The sequence below is a fragment of the Podarcis melisellensis genome, assembly GCF_964234715.1.
Source record: "Podarcis melisellensis genome assembly, chromosome: 3".
In the NCBI taxonomy this organism is placed as follows: domain Eukaryota; kingdom Metazoa; phylum Chordata; class Lepidosauria; order Squamata; family Lacertidae; genus Podarcis; species Podarcis melisellensis.
In genome coordinates this window covers 109,817,208-109,837,210 of record NC_138530.1, presented here as the reverse complement: position 1 = coordinate 109,837,210, position 20,003 = coordinate 109,817,208, and the positions used below count along the sequence as shown (strand labels likewise).

The window sequence follows — 20,003 nt, the reverse complement described above, 5'->3', positions numbered from 1 at the left end:
CTGGCGAAAGGCGGTGCGCAGCCTTCCCTGGCTGCCTTCTTGGGTGCCCCACGCCAGAGAGCATGTCCGCCAGCACGTTTTCCTGCTTGATCGCCGCCACCACGGATATGCTTAAGACGGCCCTGTATAGGGATTCATTCAGACATTTGCAACAAGAAGTTGAAATGCACTGGACTTACTAGAGTTATTTTCCACACTAAATCAACCTTTGTATTGCCTTGTTGATCTTTTCTGCTTTTATTTCTTTCTCTTATGATGCTCCATGGTGGTTGAGTGCAACCCTCTTCTTGGATTATCCTACAAGTTGCCTGGCCTGAAGAGTCACACTTCTGCTGTTGTCGGTGGCCTTCCACCTAGTCTGTGACATTAAGACTGGTGAGCTAGTTATGGGAGGCCTTGGGCCCACAGGAAGGATCCTGTAGGAGTCTCTGTTCTGGCTCTATGGACCATGGAATTCCAGGACCAGTCCCAGCAGCTTCCTACTTTCAGTGGGTCCCTGGTCAGCAACATCAGGCTCACAGCCAGGAACCTGATCTGGCTGCTCAGCTGGTGGCATTGCAGCCTCCATTTATTGTTCACTGCTGGGCTTCCACAGTCATGGCAGCTCTGCAGTAGTTTTTGCACTGAAAGCAAGTACCTGATCAGGCTTTGTTTTGAAGGATGCCACAGCTTACAGGACCTGAAAATATGCAAATAACCAGGCACATGGTGAAGCTGTTGTTGCATGGGAAAACTTGTTGGGTGACCTATGGCTGGTTGCAGTCTCTCACAACCTGACCTACCACAGCATTGTTGAGAGGATTAAACAGGGAGGGAGAGAACCATATGGCCACCTTGAGCTCCTTGGAGGAAAGATGGGGTATAAATGTAATAAATAAGTTAAAAAAAAATGGGGTCATGTGAACCCACCCTCCAAACATACTAGAAACTTGTGAATATTTTATGCAGCTTCTCACCATGCAAATGCCTACTTAATTTGATCCCTTTCACTTTGGAAAACAGGAATCTGTTCATCTTTTTCCTTTAATATTTTATGCCCAAACCATGTGAGGAAGAGGAAATGAAAATGTTTCCAGATAGAGAACTTTTATTAAAGAAAAGGGAGGAAAAAGGAACAACTAGCGATGTGTAACTGTGTGGGATACGTAGCAACAACGAGCCACCCTGCCTTACAAAAATAAATCTCAACTGATACGGAAAGTTTAATTAAATTTAGCATTCTGCCTGAGCAGGGCTTGTCTGGGGATCTGTAATTTTTGATGCATCTACCATTGTGCAGATGGTCTTTATTAAAACAAGGGCATATTAAATTTTTGGGGGTGGGTGGGTGGGGAGGAGACAGTGTCACGATGTTGCTTACACAGGTACATGTGCTGGAAACTAATTACCTCTCTTAAAGATAAGCCTGATAAGATGGGTTTGCTCGGCATCTGTGGCAAAAGCAATTAAAAGCTCTGCACTCCTTTTCTTTGTTTGTTTTAACAATTACAAATGACCTGGTTTTTTAAAGGACAATTTAATATGCCTTGATGTTTATCACTGCCTAAAGTGTTTCTTGCTGGGTAGCCTGCTCTGACTAATATAATTTACCTGCCTCTGTAATGCAATTTCTTTCAATCACCTCCTTTCCTATCCCTAGGCTGTTAATGTTGGAAAACACACTAGTCTTTTCTATTTTGTTGAGTGGTCAGGAGGTGGGGTGGAGGTGAGAGAGAAACATGTTTTTGCGGCGGCTGTTTTTCACATTAGTAGAGAGACGCAGCTGCATAGTTTTCACAGAAGGGCAAGGAGCTCTGGTTCCTATATTTCACCTGAGGCACTGCTGAAGTAGCAGGAAACAGCTCTTCTTCCCTACACTGCACCCATCCCCTTTCCATGTGAACTAGGATGGCTCTGGTTTAATCGTCCAGCCAGCCATGTTGAGGGTCAGTTTGGATTATCGTTTCTCTCCCACCTTTTCGTATGACCCCTGCTTACTGTTAATATGCCATTTTAAGATTAGGAAGCTACAGAACCCCGAAGGAAAGAAGGCAAGCCAGACCTTTGGTTGTAAACCTCCAATTTACACCACAGTTTCCAGTCAGCTTCTGGCTAGTGATAGCTCTGCCTGATCTACAGGAGGGAGAGCTGCCTCAGTGAGATACAGAATCTCATTGGCTTATTGGCTGTGTGGTCATGGGCAGTGGTTGGGTGTTCCAATTTGCTCATTCTTGCCCCCTCTTCCCTGCTCCCCAGCATCTACCACCTGTAGGGTGAATCCTGACTTTTAAATGGGCCTTTGAACTTCTAGCAAGTATTCAGCCTTCTTCATAGCACTGTGGTGGAACAAAGGCTGTTAACTTGGTTTAGTATAGATTTAAAGCAGGGCTCCCCAACCTTTTCAAGCCCAGAGTCACATTTGGAAGAAGCTGTCATGAGTGCTACCCATTTCACAGAAAAACTGGTGATGCTCGTGGTCCTTTGCATTATGAATACATGCCAAAAGGTAAACAAATTGGAGGCATTGAGGAGTTGCTGTAATAATGTTGTGTTTTGTGTGTGATCGACATACACACTGAGTGGTATCCAACTAAACATTTGCACAAGCACAGTGATGTTTACCTGCACAGTGTAACTTCCTTGCCCTCTCCTCTCCCTGTGTGAGCCCCACACACCTTAAGTCTGCTGCAGATGGTATGGGGAACCCCTGTGTAGCAGGTTTAAGGGGCGCACAGGAGAGGGATGGGTGAGGAAGTTACATTGTGCAGGTAAAAGTTGTGCTAGTGTAACTGTTCACTTGGTCCTATAGGGCAGTCATTTGGTTTAAATGTGAAAATGTTGAAAGTGACTTCTTGTGTCTATTGTTTTGTTGTTGTTGTTTAGTCGTTTAGTCGTGTCCGACTCTTCGTGACCCCATGGACCAGAGAACGCCAGGCACCTCTGTCCTCTACTGCCTCCCGCAGTTTGGTCAAACTCATGCTGGTAGCCTCGAAAACACTATCCAACCATCTCGTCCTCTGTCGCCCCCTTCTCCTTGTGCCCTCCATCTTTCCCAACATCAGGGTCTTCTCCAGGGAGTCTTCTCTTCTCATGAGGTGGCCAAAGTACTGGAGCCTCAGCTTCACAATCTGTCCTTCCAGTGAGCACTCAGGGTTGATTTCCTTCAGTATGGAGAGGTTTGATCTTCTTGCAGTCCATGGGACTCTCAAGAGTCTCCTCCAGCACCATAATTCAAAAGCATCAATTCTTCGGCGATCAGCCTTCTTTATGGTCCAGCTCTCACTTCCATACATCACTCCTGGGAAAACCATAGCTTTAACTATACGAACCTTTGTTGGCAAGGTGATGTCTCTACTTCTCAAGATGCTGTCTAGGCCTGTCATTGCCCTTCTCCCAAGAAGCAGGCGTCTTTTAATTTCGTGGCTGCTGTCACCATCTGCAGTGATCATTGAGCCCAAGAAAGTGAAATCTCTCACTACCTCCATTTCTTCCCCTTCTATTTGCCAGGAGGTGATGGGACCAGTGGCCATGATCTTCGTTTTTTTGATGTTGAGCTTCAGACCATATTTTGCGCTCTCCTCTTTCACCCTCATTAAAAGGTTCTTTAATTCCTCCTCACTTTCTGCCATCAAGGTTGTGTCATCTGCATATCTGAGGTTGTTGATATTTCTTCCGGCAATCTTAATTCCGGCTAGGGATTCATCCAGCCCAGCCTTTCGCATGATGAATTCTGCATATAAGTTAAATAAGCAGGGAGACAAAATACAGCCTTGTCGTACTCCTTTCCCAATTTTGAACCAATCAGTTGTTCCATATCCAGTTCTAACTGTAGCTTCTTGTCCCACATAGAGATTTCTCAGGAGACAGATGAGGTGATCTGGCACTCCCATTTCTTTAAGAACTTGCCATAGTTTGCCGTGGTCGACACAGTCAAAGGCTTTTGCATAGTCAATGAAGCAGAAGTAGATGTCTTTCTGGAACTCTCTAGCTTTCTCCATAATCCAGCGCATGTTTGCAATTTGGTCTCTGGTTCCTCTGCCTCTTCTAAATCCAGCTTGCACTTCTGGGAGTTCTCGGTCCACATACTGCTTGAGCCTTCCTTGTAGAATTTTAAGCATAACCTTGCTAGCGTGTGAAATGAGTGCAATTGTGCGGTAGTTGGAGCCTTCTTTGGCACTGCCCTTCTTTGGGATTGGGATGTAGACTGATCTTCTCCAATCTTCTGGCCACTGCTGAGTTTTCCAAACTTGCTGGCATATTGAGTGTAGCACCTTAACAGCATCATCTTTTAAAATTTTAAATAGTTCAGCTGGAATACCGTCACTTCCACTGGCCTTGTTATTTGCAGTGCTTTCTAAGGCCCATTTGACTTCACTCTCCAGGATGTCTGGCTCAAGGTCAGCAACCACACTACCTGGGGTATACGGGACATCCATTTCTTTCTGGTATAATTCCTCTGTGTATTCTTGCCACCTCTTCTTGATGTCTTCTGTTAGGTCCTTTCCACTTTTGTCCTTTATTATGGAAATCTTTGTACGAAATGTTCCTTTCATATCTCCAATTTTCTTGAACAGATCTCTGGTTCTTCCCATTCTATTGCTTTCCTCTATTTCTTTGCATTGCTCATTTAAGAAGGTCTTCTTGTCTCTCCTTGCTATTCTTTGGAAATCTGCATTCAATTTCCTGTATCTTTCACCATCTCCCTCGCATTTTGCTTGCCTTCTCTCCCCCGCTATTTGTAAGGCCTCATTTGACAGCCACTTTGCTTTCTTGCATTTCCTTTTCATTGGGATGGTTTTCGTTGCTGCCTCCTGTATAATGTTACGAGCCTCCATCCATAGTTCTTCAGGCACTCTGTCCACCAAATCTAAATCCTTAAACCTGTTCCTCACTTCCACTGTGTATTCATAAGGGATTTGACTTAGATTGTATCTTACCGGCCCAGTGGTTTTTCCTACTTTCTTCAGTTTAAGCTTGAATTTTGCTATAAGAAGCTGATGATCTGAGCCACAGTCAGCTCCAGGTCTTGTTTTTGCTGACTGTATAGAGCTTCTCCATCTTTGGCTGCAGAGAATATAATCAATCTGATTTCGATGCTGCCCATCTGGTGATGTCCATGTGTAGAGTCATCTCTTGTGTTGTTGGAAAAGCGTGTTTGTGATGACCAGCTTGTTCTCTTGACAGAACTCTATTAGCCTTTGCCCTGCTTCGTTTTGATCTCCAAGGCCAAACTTGCCAGTTGTTCCTTTTATCTCTTGACTCCCTACTTTAGCATTCCAATCCCCTATGATGAGAAGAACATCCTTCTTTGGTGTCACTTCTATAAGGTGTTGTAAGTCTTCATAGAATTGGTCAATTTCAGTTTCTTCAGCACCAGTAGTTGGTGCATAAACTTGGATTACTGTGATGTTAAAAGGTCTGCCTTGGATTCGTATCGAGATCATTCTATCATTTTTGAGATTGCATCCCAGTACAGCCTTCGCCACTCTTTTGTTGACTATGAGGGCCACTCCACTTCTTTTACGGGTTTCTTGCCCACAGTAGTAGATATGATGGTCATCCGAACTGAATTCACCCATTCCCGTCCATTTTAGTTCACTGATGCCCAGGATGTCAATATTTATTCTTGCCATCTCATTTTTGACCACCTCCAACTTACCCAGGTTCATGGTTCTTACATTCCAGGTTCCTATGCAAAATTTTTCTTTACAGCATTGGACTTTCCTTTCGCTTCCAGGCATATCCGCAACTGAGCGTCCTTTCGGCTTTGGCCCAGCCGCTTCATCAGCTCTGGATCTACTTGTACTTGCCCTCCGCTCTTCCCCAGTAGCATGTTGGACGCCTTCCGACCTGAGGGGCTCATCTTCCAGCGTCATAACTTTTATATGCCTGTTGTCTTTGTCCATGGAGTTTTCTTGGCAGGGATACTGGAGTGGCTTGCCGGTTCCTCCTCCAGGTGGATCACGTTTGGTCAAAACTCTCCACTATGACCTGTTCATCTTGGGTGCCCTGCTCGGCATAGTTCATAGCTTCTCTGAGTTCTTCAAGCCCCTTCGCCACGGCAAGGCAGTGATCCATGAAGGGGATTGTTTTGTTAACCAGGTACAAATAAAAGGTTAAATACAGAGACCCCGAGTTTATAATAGCTTAGTAGGCTGAACCGGCTCTTTAAAAGGATAGGCACATTTCAGTATATTGTGTTTCTTTTCTAGTCTAGCTGGGCTCTGACTGGGCAAAAAGTATCAAGTGTATAGCTCCACATTGACTATTTCTATTTTTTACTTTCTTTTACCACACACACAGTGAATGTGTTTTTCCCAGATAAAACTACTCATTATGGATAGCAATGACGACTGCTAATTTTACTAGGGGTCAAAAACAGGCTACCATTTTTAATCCTTCCAGATAGTCCCAATGGTGCCATTTTTTGGACCTGTGGACTAAGAAGAACATTGTGGAGAAGCTTATTAGAGTCTCCTCCCTTGTATCTTGCCAACTTAATTGGCTCTGAGTGTTCAGGATAAGTGGTTTTCATCCCTGTGGCTTCATTTAAGCATGTCAAATCCTTTTCATTATTCAAGAAGCTATCTTTGAAGACATTTGACTGTTTTCACACCTTCAACAGAGCAAAGTGCACACATACCTCCCATCACCCCTTTCTGTTAAAATATTAGTCCGTGAAAATAATTTGACACCATAAACTGTTGTAACTACCAAATACAGGGAATTTAAGCACACACAAATTGTGGTGTGGATTTTGGAACCTTAACTTACTATAATGCTTTGTGATATCTGTGCTGTTGGAGAAAAGGATAATTGGGAAAACTTGTGGCATCAGTCTTCAGCCCTTCTTCCTAGTGTTACGTCTGCCCTGTTTATGAGCAGTCTTATTTTAATAAAATGTTGTGCCCATAACCTGCTTCAGTAGAGTCTGCCAGCCAGTTAGCATGCTTAAAATCTTTAAAACGCAAACCCAAAAGGATTGTCTGATTAAAGAAATCTCAGTTTTTGTTTCATTGTCTTACACTATACATTTTTATCTGGTTCCTTTTTTCTTTCTTTCTGATTTTGCTTTACATATTTTTTCTTTAGTAGCAAGTTATCCTTTCAGGGACTGATTGGTATCTATGGTCCAATTATTTTTTATGTTCTCATCCTTTATAGTCTGAAAGGAAGAAAAACTGCATAAATTTGCTTCAGTTCAGAAGACAGGAAAAAAAGCAACCCAGAGCCCTGTTAGCAGCTTGGGAGACAGAAAATAAGAATGAAAGTTAACAACTTAATAATGTTTTGAAATATGTTGGAAGAGTTGTCTCCCACTTGTGCTTTTTTAAAAAAAACAAAAACATTGAAGTTATAGTTCAGTCATTTGTTCTGTTGGCATCTGAACATGCACTAAGCAGGGGGAAAGTGTTTTGTGTGTGGTTTTTTAAGAGTGCAGAGCCATATAGGCTAGCCTAGGTGATCAAAAGAATTGCTGGAGGTCTCTGTGTGTAGAGGGGGAGAAGGAAGTAGAGTTCAAAGTAGAGAAGGAAGTAGAGTTCAAAGGAGTTAGTCAACCTTTTCAGGGTCAGTAGCTTCATCTGGAATTTTGAGAAAGTCATGTGGGCACTACTCAGAAAGTGGCTGCCACCAGGACATGGAATAGCACAAAATGACTGCCATGGGGGTGTGGCATAGTGCAAAATGGCTGCCACATACAAAAGAGCAGAAAACCAACAGTACTTTATGAAAACCATTGAAGACATTTTTGTTTTGACAAACCTTTCCAGCTAGATGAAAATGTGCCCACCTTGTTGTTGTTGTTTAGTCATTTAGTCGTGTCCGACTCTTCGTGACCCCATGGACCAGAGCACGCCAGGCACTCCTGTCTTCCACTGCCTCCCGCAGTTTGGTCAAACTCATGCTGGTAGCTTCGAGAACACTGTCCAACCATCTCGACCTCTGTCGTCCCCTTCTCCTTGTAGCCTCAATGTTTCCCAACATCAGGATCTTTTCCAGGGAGTCTTCTCTTCTCATGAGGTGGTCAAAGTATTGGAGCCTCGGCTTCAGGATCTGTCCTTCCAGTGAGCACTCAGGGTTGATCTGTCCTTCCAGTGAGCACTTCAGAATGGATAGGTTTGATCTTCTTGCAGTCCATGGGACTCTTCAAGAGTCTCCTCCAACACCATAATTCAAAAGCATCTATTCTTTAGCGGTCAACCTTCTTTATGGTCCAGCTCTCACTTCCATACATCACTACTGGGAAAACCATAGCTTTAATTATATGGACCTTTGTTGGCAAGGTGATGTCTCTGTGCCCACCTTAGGTGTTCATTTTTTACAGTTTTAAAATTTATAATCTTGTACTTGTTTTAACATTACTTTAACTAATTTTAAGGATATGTCTGTAAATCACCTTGGGATATATGTGTGGAAGGTGATTCACAAATCAACAAATAGATGACACCACAAAATGGTGTAGGCATAGCTTCCTGCCCCATCAGCCCCCATCAACAGGAAAAAGATACCTACATCAGATACCACTTCCCATGCCCACAGAGAGAAATGATTCCCACTTTTCCTCTGTTCAGAAGAGTTGGAAGGGTGGGTATTCAATAAATGGACATATTTAAGGGGACATGTTCAGTGTAGGAGAGGCTGAGCCAAGGGAGGCATTAGTGGGTACAATGGTGCCCATGGACACCACACAGGCCCCCCTGAACACTTTTCCAAACACATTTTATTTGGGAGGGAGGGAGAGCTGACTAGAATTCTAGACATGGCTACTCAGGAGTAAGTCCTATTGAGTTATTGGGGTTATCCGCAGCTAAGTGGGTAGAAGATTGCAGCCTAAGCCCGAACATTTTATTTTTAATCCAGCTTTATTTATGACATTTTAAGCTGCCTTGAAAAATCACGAGAGAGCACAACAGCAATGAAATAAATGTAAAATGATGCAGCAAATGCACGCGCAGATTAAAAGCACACCAACAGACATCTGATCCGAGAACTAGCAAGAAGAATACACCATTCACTAAAAGAAACCTCGAGGAAACAAGAAGGTTTCCAGAGCTCTTCTAAAAGTGGGAAGAGAGTGGGGATTTCCTTGGAGAGACGGAGTCCCACAGCTGTGGCACCACCAATGTTTTTCAGCAAAGCTCATTTGGTTAGAGCATGGTGCTGATAACACCAAGGTTTGATCCCCATATGGGACAGCTGAATATTCCTGCAATGCAGGGGGTTGGACTAGATGATCCTCAGGGTCCCTTCCGACCCTACAGTTCTATGATTCTATGATTTTTCAAAGACCAGTTATGGCACCACCACTGTCCCTGTTACCTGCCTATCTGATCTTAACTAATGATGGGCCAGAAAGCAGAGCATCTTAAGTCCCTGGTGGGTTTTCATGGGTATAAGTAATCCTTTGAATAACCTGATCTCAAGCCATTATACGGACTCTAAAGGTCAAGACCAACGCTTTAAACTGAGCTCAGAAATGAATTGCTGACCAGCATAATTGATGTAAGATAGGTGTGAAATGTTCTGACTATCTTGCCCCTACAATCATCCTGCCAACAAAACATCTGTTACGGCAGGGATGGAGAACCCTCCAGGTGTTGCTGGACTCCCAATCAGCCCTGGACCAGCCAGCATGGCCAGTGGTCAGAGATGATAGGATCTGTGGTCTAACAACATCTCCGGGGGTATAGGTTCCCCAGGCCTGTTTTAAAGGCAGAACTACATAAACTACATGTGTGTAGTCATCCAGTCCAGATGTCTCCAGTGCAGGAGTCATGGAGGCAGGTGTTTGCTAAACACATAGCCCAGAAGCACAGGCTGTCCTAATCATCTTTCACGCTGGCTATATTTTGCATCGGATTCTGGCTGTGCCGTGTTACACAACATGGCCCATTTGTAAATATGTGGAGCTGCTTCACATGCCAGTTTGTGGCACCAGATTGCTTACTTGTCAAGCTGCCAAAGGATCTTGCATAACGCTGATTTAGAATGGCACAGAGGTAGAGGTGGGTGCAGACCGAAAGGTGGACAGCGCTGCAGCTGGCACAGAAGAAAGGATCTCTATTGACTACATGCTTAGAAGTGATTTAGGCTTTCATATTCAGTTGCCACTTCTTAGAATCCTAGTTTTGTAGAGTTGAAAGAGCTCTTACGTATCAGATAATTTTTCAGGCGTACATTCACAAATTCAAAACTGAGTCGAGTTGTTCAGAACCACCTACTTTGACCCTATTCCAGAGATGGGGATCCAACTGTAATCCTGCCCCCTCTTCCCAGGCCTCCCTATCTAGTCCTCAGGACTTTCCCCAGACCACACACCTCCCCCTGCTTTGCACCCTCCTGAAATGTCTTTTTCTGGCCAAAAATCATCAAACTCTGAGACTGTCTCTTGCTTGTCTGGATAGAGAGAAGTGTGTGAGTGTGCACAGAAACTAGACAATTGTACAAAGGGACGCGGGTGGTGCTGTGGGTAAAACCTCAGCGCCTAGGACTTGCCGATCGCATGGTCGGCGGTTTGAATCCGCGGGGTGAGCTCCCGTCATTCGGTTCCACCTCCTGCCCACCTTGCAGTTCGAAAGCACCCTTAAGTGTAAGTAGATAAATAGGTACCGCTTTATAGCGGGAAGGTACACAGCGTTCCGTGTGCTGCTCTGGTGCCGTTTCGCCAGAGCAGATTCGTCACGCTGGCCACGTGACCCGAAAGTGTCTGCGGACAGCGCTGGCTCCCGGCCTCTACAGTGAGATGAGCGCACAACCCTAGAGTGTGCCAAGACTGGCCTGTACGGGCAAAGGTACCTTTACCTTTAATATTTGCATGTAGGGGTGCGGGTGGCGCTGTGGGTTAAACTACAGAGCCTAGCATTTGCCGACCAGAAGGTCGGCGGTTCAAATCCCCGTGACGGGGTGAGCTCCCATTGCTTGGTCCCAGCTCCTGCCAACCTAGCAGTTTGAAAGCACGTCAAAGTGCAAGTAGATAAATAGGGACCGCTCCGATGGGAAGGTAAACAGCGTTTCTGTGTGGTGCTCTGGTTCGCCAGAAGCGGCTTAGTCATGCTGGCCACATGACCGGAAGCTGTACGCCAGCTCCCTCTGCCAGTAAAGTGAGATGAGCGCTGCAACCCCAAAGTCGGTCATGGCTGGACCTAATGGTCAGGGGTCCCTTTACCTTTACCTTAATATTTGCATCAGTGCTTCTGACCACTTTTGCCTCTTGCCCTGCCCACCACTCACTCTTGTCCTCCAGACTGGAATGTGGCCTTTGGGCAGAAAAAGGTTTCCCACTGGGGAAGTCTGCATTTCCTTCCCCACATCTGATGTAGGCCCGAATTCTGTTTTGCCTGTGAGGGAGCCCAGTCGTCTTGGTTTGAATCCCCATTGAACACCTGCCCTTCCTCCTATTTCACGAGGCCACCCTACTGGTCAGACATCATTTTTTGTTCCTGCCTTTTAGAAGAAATTCAGCTCTCGGATGAGGATAATATATTTGTTTCTGAAAATGTGGCACAAAGGACGGGATTCTGAGTGGAAGGCTCAAGGGGCTTGACTGAGTTTCCTGCAGAGACCTCTTTCTTTGCTGAGAAGCAATTAAGCAGGCTGTTAACTGTCATTTCTTATCTTTCTATATGTTATGGCTTTATCATGCAGGCAGTGGAGGAAGGCAGAACATGATCCGTTTATTTTTAACGAAGAACATACAGAGCTTGGTTAATTTGTTTTCCAACTTAAAAATACAACATTATTTTTCTTCAACAATACTTAGCTTTTGGTGTATCCATTAATCACCCTATTCGAAGTTCATTTCAGGTAATTACCCCCAGACCACATTCCCTATTAGTTTTACTCACCTCATGTCTTTGCTCTGTGCCTTTTAAAGTACAGGTTAAAGCTTTTTGGACCTGTTTGCTTTTGCATTCAGAGTTCAGACCTTTTAATATCAAAATCTTAAGTGGCTTAATGAAGAGCCTTCCCATCATAAGACTGGAGTGTGTAAGGGAATACTAGTAATTACAAGAGCCATTGCAAATTGGTGAAGTTAGAAAGGAAGCTGTGGAAGGAAAAAAGAGATTTATTATCAAAGCTTCTAGATCAGTAAGCACAAAGGGAAATGAGTGAAGAGCGCAAGTATCTGTGCAGCTGGCAACAGTTTTTCCAAAAGCCATCTGCAGAGAAATGAGAAGAAACCTTCTTGTCCCCCAAGGAATGAGACCTTTCAAAGGAACAATTTCCCTCAAAGGGACACTCTGCTTTCCTGAGACCTTGACTCACTGTGACAGCAGAGGAGGTGAGCAGGGCACATCTATCAAGTTTCCAAAGGCCTCATCCACCAACCTTTCTGCCTCTCTTAGCTTCTTCAGGTAAACCACCTTGGCCTCAAGGAAATGACCTCATTTCCTGAGGCCAGGAACTCACTGCACTGAGCATGCATTCATGACTTTTGTCTAACAGGCAGATAGTCATACATGTTCTGTACAATATACTGAATAGCTCCCAGCCCTGCTACTGGTTTTTCACCCTCTTGCTCATGAAGCAGCACTTGAGATGCTATATTTTAAGCACAGAACCTGTACATCTCCCCCCAGATGTTTTCCCAGTGGTCAGAATGAGTAAGACAATGCAAAGAATATAACAGAGCTTAAAAGACCGTTTCCTTGGTAACCACAGCCCATTCATGGATTTGTGAAGTCACAGAAGGCCAGTCTACCATATTCAGGTTAGGCTAGCTTGAAGCTGAAGTTAAAGGAGTGAAGTCAATGATTACCTGTAATGTATTTCTCCTTTAACTGTATCTGGCTACTGAATGTTTGATTCAAACTGGTTACTTTCCCAAGAGTTGTGGTACTTCAGATGATGAAAGTAGCAGAAATATATTCCCATATTTAGCTACCCCTTTTAATATCTTTGTTCCTTCCTTTCAAGACACAGACAAACACACTTTCCTTGTTGTTGTTCATAGTTTTCCTGTATTAACCATTGCAGTGGTGGGATTTAGCAGCAGCAACAGCAACAATCCCCAAGTGGCTTGAAGGCAACTTCAGTGAGGCTTTGTTGTTTCCGTGACATCACAGTTGATCAATTATGTCAGAGTCAGGACCACTTATTGCCCTAAGTTGTTACCTGGGACACACTTTTTAAAAGTATTGCATGGTTTCCTTTTTCTCCTTTCTTTTTATCTCTGGGGTTTCTCTTTACTCTGTTGCTCCCTGTTTTTGTGCCTCATTGAAACTTCTCTGAAACTTCAGTGTCTTAAATTAGAAGCTATCAAAGCCAAATTGAAGTGAACTTCCTTTTGTCTGAAATGTACTTAAGAGAATTTTGAATCCTAAGCAATGCTGTACATAGTGTTCAGAGTGCTTTAGAGTATCTAATTCATCTCTTTCTGAGTTGCATAATCACACCAAAGGTAAGGAAGTTATGTTCATTTCCCATTTGATGCAATTCAGCCGTGAAAGGGGTTGTTCTTCCTCTTCCTCCTGCTTCTGTTGCCCCTGATTTATGTGATGCTTGTGAGAGTTTTGTTGTTAAATTGTCAGCTGTCAGTGTTTTTCAATAGGGCATTTGTTGTAACTGTCAGGAGTATAGACCAACAGCTTCACCTGAAGGCCATGTGTTTCTGACTTCAAATTATTTGAATCTCTAATGATGCAAAAAACAGTGCTAGAGGGAGGTTTTGCAACAGGCAGCCCTGCGGTTGCCTACATTGTCATAAGAATCTAGAGCTGATGTGGCCAAGATTCTCAAAACTCCTGGAGAAAACCTTTTAAAATATCTACTGCCCTCTTGTAGCCCTTATTAAGAGGGAATGGCAATGTATCTTTGTTGAGGAGCTGCATTCCAGCAGGGTATTGAAACCTCTACTTGTAGCCGTTTCCAATTATGAAGGTTGTCTTACCTGCTAGATTGAGCTTGACTACTGAGAACTGCACTGGATCCTCTCCCAGTGATAATTAAATGTCTAAATGGATGCAGAGCCCAAACAAAAGTATGTAAACCATAGCATGTAATTCTTTTCTAAATAGGGATCTCCACAATTACAGAGACTTCTTCCTTTCCTGTCATGTAGAGAGTTATCATGTATTAACTCTACACAGGGCAGTGGGACAATCTTTGCACAAACTATTCTATATGCATGTGGAATAGATTCTGTTTAGCAGTTGTAATGTATAGACTTGCGCTTAGAGCCTTAACCAAAGATGGTAGAGAGCTAGAAACTAGATAATCTCACCTGAATTTCTTTGTACTACTTGATGCCAAGTTAAATTTGAACATTTGTCATTATAATACTATTGTTTGAAATAAATATCCTCCTTGCTTATTTCAAAGCGCATGTGTATTAATTCTGTTTAGATAAGGGAGAGGTGGTGCATACTGTATTGCCACCAAGATCTGGGTTTGCATGGATGAGATGTTCTAAATGAGCAACTCTAAAGGGAGCTTCTGAGTGGACGACAATGGATTAAAGTGAGAGGGACATTCAGAGCGCCTGACATGGGATAACATGTCTCATCATTGCTTGCATTGCTTGATGATACTTTCGCATGCTGCACACTTCCTCCATTAGTATCTGAAGCTTCAAAATCAGAGGGAAATCTATAAAGGGCTGCATTGAAATGCACAGTTACAGCAGAAGGTTATAATGATCTACAAGGTCAAACATCAAGGAAATGGGAAATAAAGCAATTTCTGCATTCAGTGGCCAGCACAGTAGGTCAAAACCTCAGCTAGTTTAAAATTGTCTGTTAATTCCCCACCAACAAAAAAGAAAAGAAAACTTCTTAGCATGCATGAGAAACATGTAAAATATTCTGAATGTATTTATATGCATACTGTAGCCTTATTTGAGTTCACCGATTGGGTCTGCGTTGCTCCGGGACAGGAGGAAGTCAAATGACACCGAGGTTGGTTCAAAGAAAGAGTTTATTCTGCTCTCTGGATAGCAGAAGGCACTTGCGTGATCAAGTCCACAGCAAGTCCAAAGAAATGACAAGTTTAATGCAGTATATATATCCTCCAGGCACCCTCTCCCTCCTTCCCATATAAATCCAACCACGTCAGCCTATGTACGCAGGTTGACATCACATATGTTCTTGCTCTGGTATTCTTAAGCATAAAAGGGAATTCCTTCCTGTACTTCTGACCATAAAAGGATCTTCCTCTTCCTACTCTTATCTTGGAGGAAGAGGTCATCATCTCCGGGAACACGCTTCTGGCTTTGTTCCCGGACTTCGGTCTGTGCGTCTTTTGTGGTCAGCACATAAGATAAGGCACGGACGTGACTTCTCTGTTCTACTGGTGCAGTCAAGGTCATCCCTGCTGTCACAAACTGATAAAGGAGAGGGCTCTGAGCACGGCCGGGTTTTTGTTTATACATTGACTCAGAGCTCAAGTTAATGGATTTTAGCTAAGGAAAAATAGGGATTTTGGTGCAGTTTCAAACTGCCTGCACAAGTCAGTTTTGGGTTTGGGAAACCCATTCCTTCAATACTTTTTTTAACTGTGAGGTGATACACCATTAAGTTAATAAATGGTCTCTCAAGCAAGTACATCGATTACATTTATATCCCACCTTTCCTCCAAGGAGCACAAAGAGGTGTACAAGTTTCCACTTCCTCCCCACTTTATCCTCACAACAACCCTGTGAGGTAGGCTAGGCTGTGAGTGAGTGACTAGTCCTGAGGTCACCCAATGAGCTTCAGGGCTGAGTGAAGACTTGAACCAAGATCTCCCAGATCTTAGTCCAACACTCTAACTGCTACACCACACTGACTCTATTCTAGAAAGCTAGTAATTTACTTTTTACACAAGCATTAGGATGGGAGAAGCTCAGTATTGGTTTCCTTTCAACAACAACAACAACAATCCCTTGTATGGTTATGATGTGGTACTTCACCCTGAACTTTGTTGAGTCCTTTCCCACCTCAACTGAGTCAATTTTTTCATAGTTAAAAGGTGGTTTTCCATTTTGTGCATCGTTATAAATGCTGTATTGTAGGTCAGGGAGAGACATTCTTGTTCCCAATTGCTTATGAAGTGGAATTAGGGAAGATGAAAGCTGGCAAATAAAAAGGAGAAAGCTCCCCTTGATAATAGGCACAATGTACTTGAGTGGGTGGGGTGGGGTGGGTATGCCCATACCGTGATTACTTTTTAATAGCCACATCATAAGGTGATTCAGCTTTCTGTTTAATAGCCTTGTGTATGCAGCTCTGTTTCCTTTGAACAGGATTTCATATTTATATGAAGTGTTGTTCCACTCTTTGAGTTTCAATGAATTATAAAAGACCTGGCTTTTTAAAACAAACCAACAAAAAGGCACAAGTGGCTTATGTAACAGACAGCCACAAATCTCACAAGGTTGTACAGGCGGAAGAGGGCAAGAAGCCGTAAGCAGTCCCCCCTCCCCCATGAAACCTCAAGGATCACGTCTGTTAGCAACGTGGGTTAACTTGGCATGCAGATGTGCTAAGTACAAAGAAATGGGTGGAGGCAGAATCTAGGGTTAGATCCTCACAGGTCACTCTCCAACCTGTTCCCCCAATGTATGTAGGAAAGGACAGTGACTTGTGCAGCATGGGGTTGTTGCGTTTTTCTCGCAGTGGCGCTGCCCTCCCCGAATCCCAGCCTTGCAAGGCTGCTGGGGGCTGCCGGCGTGGGAATATGGTAGGCCTTTTGTTGCCGCGCCACTGCCTTCAGGGATCCATTGAAAGCACCACCCGGATCCGGATCAGAGACATGCATGGAGACACGCTCCACTGCTGGTTAGAAGACCCCTGTTTCATAATACAGTGGTACCTCGAGTTACAGACGCTTCAGGTTACAGACTCAGCTAACCCAGAAATAGTACCTCGGGTTAAGAACTTTGCTTCAGGATGAGAACAGAAATCGCGTGGCGGCAGCGGGAGGCCCCATTAGCTAAAGTGGTACCTCAGGTTAAGAACAGTTTCAGGTTAAGAACGGACCTCCAAAACGAATTAAGTTCTTAACCCGAGGTACCACTATACAGGAGTCTTCTAACAGATTCCAGTTTTGACAATCAAACTCTCGGCACCGTTAACAAGTGACAGGTCTCAGGATTTCCTGGGGGGAGCCATTAATGCAGGTGGGGCCTGCGTTTCAGAAAGGGTCTTTACACTGCTTCTCTTTCCAACTCTTTGCCTTCTGAAAAGTGCCCCCCCACACCACAAACTGCTTTCCTGCACATGGGATAGTCCCATAACATTTCTCCCACAGAGAGAAAAGCAACCCTGGGTGTGATTTTAAAAAAATAATGTGATTTCATAAAAATAGCCTGCTAGATCCGGCCATCTAGTTCAGCCTCCAGTTCTTACAACAGCCCACCAGAGGCCTGTGGGAAACCAGGGCGCAGAACATGAGCACAAGAGCACTCTTCCCTCCCATGGTTTCTATTATCTGGTACAGTGGTCCTTCGGGTTAAGAACTTAATTTGTTCCGTAGGTCCGTTCTTAACCTGAAACTGTTCTTAACCTGAGGTACCACTTTAGCTAATGGGGCCTCCCGCTGCTGCGCCGCTGCTGCACGATTTCTGTTCTCATCCTGAAGCAAAGTTCTTAACCCAAGGTACTATTTCTGGGTTAGCGGAGTCTGTAATCTGAAACGTCTGTAACCTGAAGTGCCTGTAACCTGAGGTACCACTGTATTCAGAATCCATGCTGCCTTCAGCTGTGGAGGTAGAGCACAGCTATCATAGTGGTAGTAAACAACAACGACAATTGTGCCCCACCGATCTGACTGGGCTGTCCCAGTAGTCTTTGATAGCCCTATCTTCCATGAAATTTGAATGGGGGTGGGGTAAAAAATTGAGGGGAAAGGGTTTAGTAGCTGTTCCTCCCTCTCAGTGCAATGCTGAAGATTCCAGTCTCTTATAGCCACTTTTCATTTTTTGAAACAAGATGAAGAGCGGAGAGGAAATTAACAAATGACTAATCAAGTATAACATGTAGTTTGAGCTTCAGCATAGCATAAAATCTAGCACAGCAATAACTTATGTATTGCTCATGTTAATGTATGTATAATGTGTTTTTATGCATATCTGCAGTCATCTCAGATGGGTCATTATGTATATAGCCAGGTAGTTGACCAATTATTGCTCTTTTGCAAATGTACATTTTTACAGGAAACTTAAAAGCCCTCACCACTGGCAACATTCCCATCCTGCTTTGTTGTTTGGCTTTATTAAACAAATTATCCTCATTTTCAAAGAAAATTATAAACACTTCTAAGCTTCTTATTTCCCCGAGGAAGCTCACATCATTTCAGCCACGGCATTCAAGTGATACAGGAACTCCTAGCAGATAAACATCAAAATTTCATTTTGGCATTGTTGTGTTTTGTAATGGTGTGGGATTTTGAGCCACTGATGAGGGGCCGTCATGGGGATGGCAGAGCATCCATTTTGATCCCTTGTACCACGAAAATAATAGAATCATAGAGTGGAATGGATCCTCTAGTCCCAACTTCCTGCAATGCAGGAATCTTTTGCCTGATGTGGGGCTAGAACCCACGACCCTGAGATTAAGAGTCACATGTTCTACTAACTGAGCTAATATTGGATACCATATGAATGTGCCTTAATGGAGTCAAACTATGGCCCCATCTTATAACACCACTGTTATACCTGAACCAGTTTAGCAGGGCAAGGGTAAGTAACACTTAAGGAACCCCCTCCATTCCCTACCGGAGACGAATGAGAAACCAAGCTGTTAGACTATGCTGAAATGGCAAACCTGAAAGCTCAGAAACCAAGAAGACAAAAACTTTAAGAAAGAATGGGAAAAAATTATAATTTATTTAGGAGAACACTGTAAGCAGATGAAAACATTAGCAGGATTTTAACCTCACCTGTAATGTAACAAATACTATGGATAATATGGATAGATACAAAACATAGACTATGAAATAATATGCAGTTGGAAATGTTAACAACAGGACCCAGGGAGGGGATGGGGGAAGTCTCGAGATTCAGAGAAATCTCATGCATATGTAATTGGTATTGTAATAAAATTATACTTATAGAATCAAATAAAAATGATTTCAAGAACAAAACAAAACTGGTCAGCTTTTTGTATTTCCCTTTCCTTACTTCAGTATGAATAATATGTCCTTGCAATTTCTTTCCTGGCAGACCCAGATAATGCCGTCTTCATAGCGCACACAGTTGGAACCAGCGTAGCTTGGAGGCCTAGACAATGTGAGAAGGCAGAGCCAAGTAACTGTGTGGACAGTGAGCTACCTCAGCCTAGTCAACTTCCCTCGTCTTGGACATGTGAGCAAACGGAGGAAGGGGCCCCCGCCATCAGACAATCTCTGGATAAGTTTTATGGGACTTGCTGCCAGAAGAAGCCGTTTGGAGGGAGTCCAGCCTACGAAGCGGCTTCCCAGTGCCTGTCTGTCAAAATTGCAGAGCTGGCAGGCAAAGAAGGAATGACGTACGCACAGAAGAGTCTCCAAATGGCCCAGCTGGTTTTGAACCGAGATGAGAACAAGGTGTTTCCTCAGCGCTCCAGCAACACCTGCTTCTCCATTCCCACGGAAACCAGAGATAGTTTGGAGGAAAGAAAGCAAATGCCTGGGCTCTCAAATGATATCCTTCAATTCATCTTGAAACAGAACGTAACAAAGTGATTTATTTATTTTGCTGGAGATGGTTAGCTTTTTAAGCACATGTGCGATTTGTTTTCATTCGTCATCCAGCGATGAGGACCAAGACATCCTCTAGTACTATAGAGCTTTCCTTCTTCCCCTCCCCCTGTTTGTTCCATCACCCACGATTGTCGGGGGAGTACCCCCCCAGAACAGTGCATGGAGGGGTGGGATGGGGAAGAGGGGGTGGATTCTTCCATCTGGCAAGCAAAAATGCTTGCGCTGGTGGAGTAATTTGCTCAGCCCTATGTTGAATTCCTTCCGAAGCATTGGATTTCTTCAAAAAACGTAGAATCATGGGGGAGTGTTGTTATTTTAAAAAGAATAAAGCTGACTTTCAAGCGAGATCAAGCATAGCCTTCCCC

The 20,003-nt window shown here is 43.8% G+C and overlaps 1 protein-coding gene across 1 annotated transcript in view; it reads left to right on the top strand.

Annotated features, from left to right (window-relative positions):
* The window catches only part of SHLD1 (shieldin complex subunit 1), a 59,574-nt gene extending 39,941 nt beyond the window's left edge, over positions 1-19,633 (top strand). The window contains exons 4-5 of the mRNA XM_081904774.1: positions 12,241-12,335; positions 19,121-19,633. Of these exons, the coding sequence (XP_081760900.1) occupies positions 12,241-12,335; positions 19,121-19,620 (595 nt within the window). The 3' untranslated portion in view covers positions 19,621-19,633. The remainder of the gene's footprint in view (positions 1-12,240; positions 12,336-19,120) is intronic.
* The last annotated feature ends 370 nt before the right edge of the window (positions 19,634-20,003 follow it).